The 12,342-nt window shown below is 33.8% G+C and overlaps 1 protein-coding gene across 1 annotated transcript; it reads right to left on the bottom strand.

Moving 5' to 3' along the window:
- Positions 1–4,946: 4,946 nt before the first annotated feature.
- Positions 4,947–9,370, bottom strand: LOC124542848. Its single transcript, XM_047120733.1, has 3 exons — positions 9,199–9,370; positions 6,889–7,065; positions 4,947–5,164 (listed from the first exon to the last, which is right to left on the bottom strand). The coding sequence occupies exons 1-3, from the start codon at positions 9,368–9,370 to the stop codon at positions 4,947–4,949; spliced, it is 567 nt and encodes a 188-aa protein (XP_046976689.1).
- Positions 9,371–12,342: the final 2,972 nt, after the last annotated feature.

Below are 12,342 nucleotides of genomic sequence, written 5' to 3'. Positions count from 1 at the left end.
ATAAACCTTAACCTTATGAGTTTTATATACAACGTGATCTCGACGTGTTTAACGTAATATATCACTCGTAGCTTTTAAACGACGATCGATAAAGCGACTAAAATAAGTAGAACGATTCGATGGACCAGATTGGATTGAATTGGATTAGTTTCGCAGATCTTAATATACCAGATATATACATAAATCGGATGGCTGATCAACAATAATTACACGACATGCAAACTATCACTCGACAGATAATGTAAACCGCATACTGAACCTGGCGGCTGCATTAATTGAAAGCTAATACAAACATAAGTAGCCAATAACAATCGCTTTTGATATGATACCTGGTGATCTGTGAGACTTGAGTGAGCGTGGCATGCGGACTTGCGGTCACGACAAAGGTTCATTTCTAACGAGTCGTGATAGAACGTCACCACACAATGTAATTTCGGGATGGCGAACGTATTTTCCGAGGGTAGGACAAAAAGGTAAGCCGGTGACGAGACTCGGTATGCGACGCGATTATGAAACGCCATTTGTCAAGTTTTTATTGGGCACCCCAAAGCTAAGTCCATTGTTGTGCGCCCGCCGCGGCGGTGCCCGCGCCCGCGCCCGCGCACCCTCCGACCCTCGTCTAGATGACATTAATTCATAATTTTTATAACTTGTCACAATTTTGATCGCATTCATGGTTACTCCAAAAGATTTATCTAATTAAATTCCTTTAGTCTATTTACAATTTCGACGAGGTAGCCCAGTAGATGTAGTACTTAGGTTTCAACTGAAGAACACGGGGTCAATAACATTTGAGCACCTAAGTTTTCACGTGCTTAATTTGGGACACAAAATTAATTACATTATTTATCGCCTTTACTTCAGGGTTGGCAAGTTATAGTTTTTTAATCTTTTATTTTCATATTGATTAGATTCAAAAAATCTTTCATCTTAACCTCGCAGTCTTAAGTAAAATGTGTTAATTTTTTTTATATGTATGCATAATTGTTCAAAGGTAATAAATTATAAAGCAATGTGAATAAGGTCTGAAGCCCTCTTCAGAATAACAAAGATTTATTTGTACAAATAAAAAAAAAGAGTTCTTCGCTAGCTCTTCTCGGTAGAATCTGCTTTCTAACCGGTGGTAGCTTCCATTATATAATTTGCTAAATGACGATTTAAAAGTGCTTGTAAAAGCCTACTTGAATGAAGTATATTTTGATTTTAATTATGACAATAACTGATTCTTACTGTATTTATAATTTTAATGTTAAAGCATTTCATAGAAAGCGTTATCGTAGTGAATATACCTATGTATATATTTTGTACAAGTTGAGATATGTTGAGTACACATTCTTAATTCGAAAGTACTATTATTAATTTCCACACATAATATTCGGTATGAGTCGATGGAATCATCTAGTTACGCAATATTAAACCGAATTAAGGCCAATATTAAAACCGAACGCATCGCGGGAGTAGCGGGTTTAGGTTCCGTCAGTGCAGCCATATTTCGCGCTTCGCTAGTCAAAGCGCTGCTCGGCTGGGAAGTCGAATCACTTTAATATCTCCAGCACCCCAACATTAAAGGTTAGCTATAGTCTTTATGAGAGTAAATTCTCTAATAACCCTTGTCTTTTCACAAGTGGTGCTTCGCACTGAGGCTGTTACGAATTATAATAAAATGTGAATAAATGATGTTTCGTGTTTATGACTTTGAAAAAAGAAAAAGTTCTATCTTTTTTTTTAATTCATAGTTTTTTTTTTAATATTATTTCTAGCACGAGTATAATATTCATTTTATTTATAATATAATTTGGCGGACGTGAAAAAAAGCCACATACGCGGGCTGTGGACCGCTTGGTAAGCGGTCATAGTCATTAGTGCTATAAGAAATATTGAGAATACCTTACATAACCAATTGGTCACCAGCCTTGGGAGCCTTCATCCCTTGCGCCTTTAGTTACACTGGCTTACTCACTAGACAAACCGGAACACACCAATACCAAGTATTACTGCTTGGCGGTAGAATATAAGTATAATGAGTGGTTGTTTGGTACGACAGGGAAGGTACAACACCCTAAAACCAAATAACCCATTATATTTCTCAGCTCATTTGTTTAAGCATCTTTTTATAAAACAAAATTTATTATCTATGGCTAGTTCGTATTATTCCTGGATTCATTTAAGTTCACTATTTATGATTACTATTTGCTACAAAACATTTGATTGCAATTATCTACAATATATATTCATTCAGCAACATATATCGACGTCAAAGCCTCGCAGTCCGAGATCTTCAATAAGCAGATGTATTTAGTACGAGGCTTCAAGCGGTTAGGACATATGAACCTCTAATTTATTTGAAATTTTAATTAGAATAACTAAGTTGATTTATGGTAACATTTTTTTAATCTTTTATATTACTTTAATAAAGTACCGTAGCAAAAGAAGTAATATAAACCTAACCTGACAAACGATAAAAAATAAGAATCATTATGTTTATGTAAGAAAATAATTACAATATTTTTATATTTATTTCTTATAAAAAACAAATTGATGAGATTCGTTATTTTTATAAACTTTTCCTTTATTTAGTTATTCAATATTTGCTACATATATTGTGACGCATCATACGTATTACATTTAACTGAGATGTACATCGAAATATCGTTCCAATCAGGAATATAAATTACAGCTAAGATCACTAACCCGTATCATTTGCTGAATATTGTCCAACTAATTCGTTCTCAAGGAAATCCCTATAGTATTTAAATTTCGAATGAATTTTCTATTTTTTTTTTAATTTTATAAACTCGTTTAGTTTCATATAGAAATTATAAGGCGTAACCAAAATCTGCTAGGATTTTACTTAAAAATATTAAACATAGCCTATGACAATATAGTATGTGTATACTAATTGTAATGACAATTAATTGCGGCTTCAATCTCATTACAAATAATTGGACATACAGGCGTTCAACCCTGTCTAGGTTTCGGGCGATGGCATGCAAACTGCACTAAGTACAATGTAACTGATATTGTAAATACGAAAATTTGTATTATAATGTTTGACATTTTAATATTTGACGGATACAGTAGTCGATCATATCGAGGACATGACTACATCATATACTTGGTGGTAGGGCTTTGTGCAAGCCTATCTGGGTAGGTACCCACCCACTCATCAGTTATTCTACCGCCAAATAACAGTAGTATTGTTGTGTTCCGGTTTGAAGGGTGAGTGTGCCAGTGTAATTATAGGCACAAGGGACATAACATCTTAGTTCCCAAGGTTGGCGGCACATTGACGATGTAAGGAATAGTTAATATTTCTTACAGCGTCATTGTTTATGGGTGATAGAGACCACTTACCATAAGGTGGCTGATATGCTCGCCCGCCAACCTATACCATAAAAAAAAACATGTCGTGATATCTTACTTTTCATTAAGATCAACGTGAAACATCAGAAAGTGGTATGTGACATAGACTACAACAATTATATCTCACAATGAAAACGTCATACATGCAGATGCAATATCAGGTTTAGCAGGCGGTACTCAGCATTCAGACGACACTGTTGGACGTAGATGTTGTATTGAATAAAACTGGGCAAATCTGTAAATCCGAGATGGCCCAGTGGTTAAGCGTGCATCTTAACGGTGTTCGCGGGTTCAAATTCAAGTCAGCTCCACTGCTTTTCACGTGTCTGTAATTCATCTCGTGCTCGGTGGTGAAGAAAAACATCGTGAGGATACCTGCATGTGATAAATTACAACGAAATTCTTCCACATGTGTATCCACCAATCCGCATTGGAGCAGCATGGTGGAATATGCTCGAGTTATTCTTATCAAAGGGAGAGAAGGTCTTGGCAAAGCAATGGAAATTTTCAGGCTGTTGATGATGAGTGAAACTGATTTATTTGCAGTGACTAGTATTGTTGGTAAAACATAATGATTGATTAAATAAAAAAATTAGTAAATACTTAAAAAAATATATTTATTCTCTTATTTTTGAGCGTTACATAACCACTTAAATATATCTATATTTAATTCTACGAATACAAACCGTAAACAATTGAATCGATGGTTTCAATAACACGTACAAAAAACTTATATTTCTACATACAATTTTATACATATATCATTTATTTATTATAGTTTTTATTACTATATCAATTTATTTATGTGAATATTAACGCGTTAGCGCCTTTAATATTACTAATATTGATTTATTGAGCATGCTAAATATATGAGTCATTTACTACTTACTGAAGACTAATAAACGCATCAGAGATTATAATCAAGAGACAGAATCGTCTGTAAATGGTTTTTTACTTTTTTCTTTAATATCGTTAATCAAAACATGCTAATAACAGATAACATATGGCTTAAATATATTTATCACAATTTTGAAAATCGAATAGAATAAGAATTTTTATTCTATTCCATTTTTAAAACTGTGCACGAGTTGAAATAATAAGGAAATATAATTTAACATATAAACAATAGTTTTAACGCAGCCCTTTCATTATTTTCTTTGATCAATTGTATTTTAAGCTATAATAGTATGAAATATAAATGTAAAGAAATTCTGTATTTATAGAGATATGATTAGTTTGTTAGTCGGTTTATTACTTGAGTCTTTTTTTAAATTTACCAAACGTTTACAAGAACTAGACAGGTTAAATAATTGTTTTTTTTGGTTGTTTCCTTCTATATTTATCAAGTGGAAATTTACATAGACAAGCATTATTAGATCTATCTAGATAGATTAGTTTCAGTTGGTGATCGTATTCGTTGACTTGTACTGTGATCTCGTATATAAACTTGCAAAACCTTTAAACATTGTCATATTCGACGAAAAAATACATACAAACAAAACGTAAATGAGGTATGATTGCCTCAAGCGTTTCAAATCAACTTGGAGATATAAATTTGTACAATTCACTTATCACTGGGTTGTTTAACTCGATGCTGAATTTTTCCTTTTCAATATCGTCGGCGTGGTGCGGTTGCCGGCCATTTGTTTCAAGATGACGTCACGGAGGCACTCGACGTAGGCCTGCGGGAGCCGTAGCAGGCGCGCTAGGGCGGGCGCGGGGTCCGGGCGGTGCGGCGAGAGGCGCACGGCAGCCGCCACCGCGCCCGCGGAGAGGTGCAGCGACCGTATACCGGTCACATCTAAACCGACCATTCTTACCAGCGACCGCAGTGGTCACGAGCGATATTCAATAACGTCTTACAGATCCATTCACTCTTACCAGCGACCGCAGTGGTGACGAGCGATATTTAATAAGGTCTTACAGATCCATTCACTCTTACCAGCGACCGCATTGGTGACGAGCGATATTCAATAAGGTCTTACAGATCCATTCACTCTTACCAGCGACCGCAGTGGTGACGAGCGATATTCAATAAGGTCTTACAGATCCATTCACTCTTACCAGCGACCAGTGGTGACGAGCGATATTCAATAAGGTCTTACAGATCCATTCACTCACGAAGGCGCGCCTCTCCAAGCGAAATTATCAGCGTATCAGTATGAGTGCAATTAGTATTTACAAGATGTCTTTGTGTGCGTAAAAGCGATATAAGCGATATAATAAGGTCTTACAGATCCATTCACTCACGAAGGCGAGCATCTCCGCGCAAAATTATCAACGTATTAGTGTGAGTGCATTTGTATTTACAAGATGTATTTGTGTGCGTAAAATGACTTATGTGAGAAAGAAGATAGCAAATAGAAGAAGAAAAAGCATCTCTTTTTTTAAATCGATTATAAGGAGATATTTATTAATGCACGCTTGGAAGGGCGCGCCTTCGTATATTATCAGACCTATAGACATTATGATATCCTAAATCTTTAAGCATTTCATTTTCGCTGTAATTACTTCTATCTGTATATGAATGTAACAAAAACTTAAAATTCAAATTCAATTCTGGACACAAATAAAAAGATGATTTAAAAAAAACATTTGAATGAAACCCTCAAACCTAAAACATATAATTTCCTTTAAAACACATCTTATTATACAACATGACAATTTTCAAATAAATTCTACTATCATTACTTCAATTTCAATTTAACTGTGACCATATTCTGCATCAGTGGTTCCCAAAGTTAATTGGACCGCAACCCACCTTACAAATGTCACCAGGATTCTCATTTTGGCTTTTATAAAGAAAAAGAATGAATGAAAGAATGAAATGAAGAAAAGAACGATGAGATTGTAATTAATAAAAATAAATTTATTTTTAATTAAGAATATTTCAATAAAATATGTGTAAGCCAAAATACTCGCCTCACATAATAACTATCGGTCTGCTTAACGCAAGGAGGACATTTCAGACAAGGAATTATAAACCGGTTCCACCCAATGTATGGAATTTAAATATATTCAGTATAATTATATGAAGAGAAAATAATCGTTCATGTGTGTGTATATTTATACATACACAAACATAGAAAGGCTTTCTCAAACAATCCAGCTTTCTAAAATATTTACAAAACAAACGAAATGAGGTTATAATTTAGTACTAAGAGTATATAAAAATACTAGATAAACCCGCGGATATAACCGCTTGGAATTCAATTTGAGACGAAAATGTTTCAGAAGTTGCATACAACCCCCAACATGTCCGTCCTTGCGGTTCAAGCTTATTTCGTATGTCATTTCATCAAAATTGAAACCACTGGACTTAGCCATAAAATGGTAAAAGACATAGAAGAGGGACGCTTTCCAGATAATAATATCCTATACAACATCTCACAGCTGGGTTAAGGTCTCCTTATCGCTTCTTCAATCCTTATGGATGACGTATATATAGACTAACCAAATTTTTCACTCGTTACCACATTCTAAAATTTAGTTACAAGTCAATAAGTAAAATTTTGAGATACATACTTTGTGTCGGTGACGTCAAATTCGCGGCCCAGAAGACTTTCCTCTCAATGTCCTCCCGGTAGTACTCAGACAAGTCCACGATACGAGCTACCGCCTTTATTATCTGGGCTGGGAGCTTCAGCTCCGTAGCCAAGAGCTCGCCCATGTCTACACTCGTCCATAGTGGCATACGGAAATCTGTAAAAAATGAAACTGTTTTAATTTCGAAATCTTCATGTATTACTTGGTGGTAGGGCTTTGTGCAAGCCCGTCTGGGTAGGTACCACCAACTCATCAGTTATTCTACCGCCAAATAACAGTAGTCAGTATTGTTGTGTTCCGGTCTGAAGGGTGAGTGAGCCAGTGTACCTACGGGCACAAGGGACATAACATCTTAGTTCCCAAGGTTGGTGGCGCATTGACGATTTAAGGAATACTTAATATTTCTTACAGCATCATTGCCTATGGGTGATGGTGACCACTTACCATCAGGTGGCCCATATGCTCGTCCGCCAACCTATACCATAAAAAAAATCCCATTGTGGAAAGAGATGTTAAAGACGAATTTGGAAAGTTATTTCATACGCGTACTAATATCAAGTATTATAAACGCACTTATATTAGTAATAGTATGATATTATAAATCCCATGCTCAGTTTGTCTATTGTTTTTCAATACCACTTTGCTGAATCGTATTTGATGAAATTTTGTATGAAAACTAGTACCATCCGAAAGACTTTTTATATATTTTTATGTACATTTTCGGTGTCGATAGCGGAGTATGGAATTGTTTGTATTTTTTAAAGAATCGATGTCTGTGGGCGGGGTGACTATCCGTCTAACTTAATCATTAAAAAAACACTTGTAAGTTATTTGTTTATTTTGTTTGTGCGATAAACCCTCTTCGGAAAGATTATTACTTGTTATTTTATTATTATTAGTACATTAATTTTTATCAGTCAGTCAGTAGATTTAAGTCATGATCTTGTTATTATTTAAAATGTAATTTTAATGTTATGTTACAGTTATAATAATTAATAAAACATGAAATACTTTTTAATTGATGAAGATTGCGAGTCATTTTAAGTGTACAGGGAGGGATATTTGTTGAGAGGCCATAATTAATTTCATTGATCACTCAGAATCTCGACCAACAACGCGTTAATTCAATGTCAGCTTTGTTAAGCTGTTGTCTTTTGACCTCTTATTTGCAACTGGAAATTTAGTTTACATTACAATTCATATTAAAAGATTGTATTAACTGCAAGGATTTGGATAATTGTTATTTACAACAACAACAACCTGGCCTCAAGGCCTCCTCTCCGCTTGAGGAGAAGGTTTGGAACATATTCCACCACGCTTTTCCAATGGTGGAATACACATGAGGCAGAATTTCTATGAAATTTGTCACATGCAGGTTTCCTCACGATTTTTTCCTTCACCGCTGAGCACGAGATGAATTATAAATACAAATTAAGCACATGAATCAGCGGTGCCTGACTGGGTTTGAACCCGCAATCATCGGTTAAGATGCACGCGTTCTAACCACTGGGCTATCTCGACTCTCCTACTGGGCCATCTCGAATCTCAAATGTTATATGAAAATAAGGTATCCATCGAGTTGTCGGCGATTTCTACTATTATTTTATAACGGTTATGACATGCTCCCGTTTTGATTTCTCAATAACAAAAAAATTTAGTTACGATATATTTTCGCATTTCAACGGAACCACCAGATCTGTGTTGGAAGACTAAGAAAATCGCTAAACGGTTAATGACAAAACGCTTTCATGCTATTGCGATAATGTTATTTGTTTTGTTTATTTTTATTTATTTATTCGTTACCACAGTTTACATAGCATATTTAAGGTTGGGTCTCTCTAGTGAGCATGATTCACACTCGTGTCAGAGGGACCCACTCTTCCATAACATGTTGTGTTATATAAGCAACCAAAGAATAAACAAACTTTTAATTAATATAAAAAATATGTAAGTGTGTGTGTGTGTAAGTATGTGTATAAATCATTGATGTACAATTAGTGTAAGAGTTTTTATATATAATATCATCTTAATCTTGTACACTACGTTCGATTGAATATAGCCGGTACAGATATTGGGAAATGAGAAGCTGCGCTGATATCGTTTATAGAGACTTGGGCTACAGATAGTTACATTGCGTGATTGCGTTTAGATAAGAAATCGATTATTGTGTAAGAATTCCTAACTTGTCTTGTTAATATTTCCGTAGGAATCGATACTATGCTTATTAATAGCGTTTTATATTATCGGTAATAAGTCAACATAAACTGTAATAATATCGAAAGTGCATACCTAACATTTTGAAGATTTCCGCCTCAGTCGCATTGATTTCTTCAGTAGAATATGATATGCCCTTAGTCAGCAGAGCTATTCGCAATAATGAAGCGTTGTTGTGCGTGTCCGCGGAGCTCATCTTAGCAGAGAGCTGCACGCAGCAAGTTATCATAAGAAGGAACCGTGGCATAATGTTGTCTACTATTACTACTTGTGACTCAGGATCTATAATTTACATTACACGGTGAAGCGTGTGCCTTAAATTCACATGATTAGATATTATTTTAAAAATTTTACAGATTTTTTTTTTTTAATTTTGTCCCGTTTTTTTTAGGAATTAAAAAAGTCCGTCAGTCGATTTTGATGAAAAAAAAACCAAGAATTCGATTTTTAAATTATTCAATTAACTAACCAGGAACTGATACCCGTGATCGGGAGAAGAGGAGAATAAGACCTTTGTTATGAATTTATTACTTTTCTCTATGATTCTTGGTTAAAATGAATCAATGGGGGGGGGGGGGGGGTTAAAGTAATGATTGTATTTTTTTTATATTTAAATATAAAAATAAACAATACCGCTGAGGTTTCCTTGACTATTTAGGAGCCTATACAAGTAACGCTCGAAAAGATGACAAGCTTGACCCGGCACTCCGTGTGACAGGCAGCCGAGCATCATGCACACATTCCATACGGCTGATCGACCCTCTCTCTTTAGGAGCTTCACGTTTCGATAATCTATAGCTAATCGGATAGAAAAGCGTCAAAATTTATAAAATAACGACTACCTCACTGCCAAAAAAACAATGTTTTAAATTTTTACTTATTTAAATCTTTTGGTAGTATCTACGTGGTCTTCTGGATTTGATTTCCGTATTTATACATATTCAGCGTAAAAGTTAATTAATTTTTCACTTATTTTTATATAAGTTTTAATTAAAAGTAATCCTCAATAAATTATAGTATACCTTCGCGTTCGCAATCTTCTAAAAGACGTTCAAGCCAATCGGGCTGAAAAAACATCGAAGTCGCCAAATGTTGACAGTCAGTCATTTTCAAAATTATTGTGCTACAATACTTAATTACAATACACTGATGAAAATATTTTCGATGTTATATTAATAATAGTTACAATAATGATTAACAAGTTATAATGACACTATTAGTATATTTATATTTATATTCGCTTCGACGACGTTTGGCGCCAATGACATTTCTTTGAAAAAAAAAAAAAAATGAAATGTCATTGACCGCAAAATATTCTGCCGCAATATTAAATGTAATTAATAAATTATTGATTCTTGGCTTTATTTTAAATTGTTTAATGTTATTATAGGCAAGTGATTATTTCTTTTTAAATGAAATAATAAATATATTTTCAGATGTGTAGTATCATTTCAATGATCAATTAAATACCAAATAAAAAAAATAAAAATTTGATAATCATTATAAAAAACCAAATTAAACTATTATCAAATACGTATACAATACATATAAAAAGTATTTTTGAAAGGTAGTGTAATAAAAATTCAATATATAGTCCAATTTTCGCAAAGTAGAGATTTTTATGCAAAGCTATGCTCTTAATTCGATAATCCGCAGACATACGTAATAAAGGCAGAACAGTAAAATGGTTGAAGAGGAAAAGCGAGACGATGTGGGCGTGGCGTCGACAAGGCGTTGATTTTTCTCTTTCGCTCCGCCCAGTGGAAAACATCCAGGTCCCGCCCTCGCGCCATTTATACACATCATTTGAAAATAAAAAGCCATATATTGAAGCTACAGACATATTATACAATATATGTGTGTATATCGCGTTCTCTTTCAGACACATACACAGAGAGAGAAGTGTTCATTGATTTTACCAATAATCATTATTCTTTTGTTATTTTTTTTTAATATTATTATTTTTGATGATTGAGTTATTTTAGAAAACGAAAATAACTTTCAATACTATTCAATTTGTTTCATAATTCTAGTTAAGCTATTTTATTTAAATTGCACTATGTCCCATGTTTTGTGATTTAATTCGCGAAAGAAAAAATAAGATTATAATTACCTATTTTCACGCTTTTAAATAAACGGATGTAATCCGGTTCTTTCTATTTTTAATAGTAGTATATTAGATGTCTTTTAGTTTTATTCCATTTGGAGAATCTAGTTAGTTTCATTGACGTTTAAATGTATACAATATATTGTAAATATTTTTGTAAATTATTTTAATAATATAGTGACAAACTACAGTATAAATTAGATTTTTCAAATGTTATGTATCAAGTCCTAAAATTATTTTAATGAAAAGACTTTAGCCTGAATTACATTTTTTGTTTTAGGGAAAGCACAATCGATTTGATTTAGCTATTTTCATGTCTGTCTTTTTCATTTACATTTATTTTCTCAATTTGAAATTATTACTTACAGGATGTTTAAAATACCGAATATTACAGCTTACCGTAAGTTCTACGCAACGGTATGTATTACGAACAAGAGTGAAGACTTACTTGGCTAAAAGTAATTGAATGCTATTTTTAAATATCTCCTTATATAAATTATCATTTAGACTTTGCACAAAAAAGCCGATGTTAAAGCCTTCGTTTTAAACAAAAGACTAAGGAGAGGTTTGTTTAATATAAAATATCAGTTTTACTTTTGTCTTTATTATGTATGTGTAGGATATTTTTTTTTTATACAGTTCTTCAATAAAAAATAGTTACTGTATAAATCTTGACTACGTGGAATGGTGCCAAGATTGCTAGCAACATTTCCCTCTATTTCCGATCCTCTGGGCTAAATACGAACCAGCCCTCACCACCAGTCACCAGTGGCAACAAGGCGAGGTGTTATACTTTTGATGAAGCTTTTTGCACCACTATTTCAAGGGCCAATAAATAAATATAATATATAAATGCATATAAATAAAAAAATCTTGTTCGATTTAGTGACTGAATTGTATTCAGTCTTATTTGAAATCCCTAAGCTCTATGTTCGAATTCGAATTCATTGAAGAAAAAATATTTGTGTTTTTGCGTTAAATTTCAGTACAATAGGGTCACAGTCACAATAAACAGTCACATATTTAAACTGTATATGTGACTTTTTATGTGATCGGTAGCAAACGAGCAGAAGCCTTATCTGATGAAAATACCACTGGTGGTATTAACACCT

This window comes from Vanessa cardui, chromosome Z, assembly GCF_905220365.1.
Source record: "Vanessa cardui chromosome Z, ilVanCard2.1, whole genome shotgun sequence".
Classification (NCBI taxonomy): Eukaryota; Metazoa; Arthropoda; class Insecta; order Lepidoptera; family Nymphalidae; genus Vanessa; species Vanessa cardui.
The sequence above is the reverse complement of the archived record's forward strand: the minus strand, read 5'-3'. Positions and strand labels throughout refer to the sequence as shown.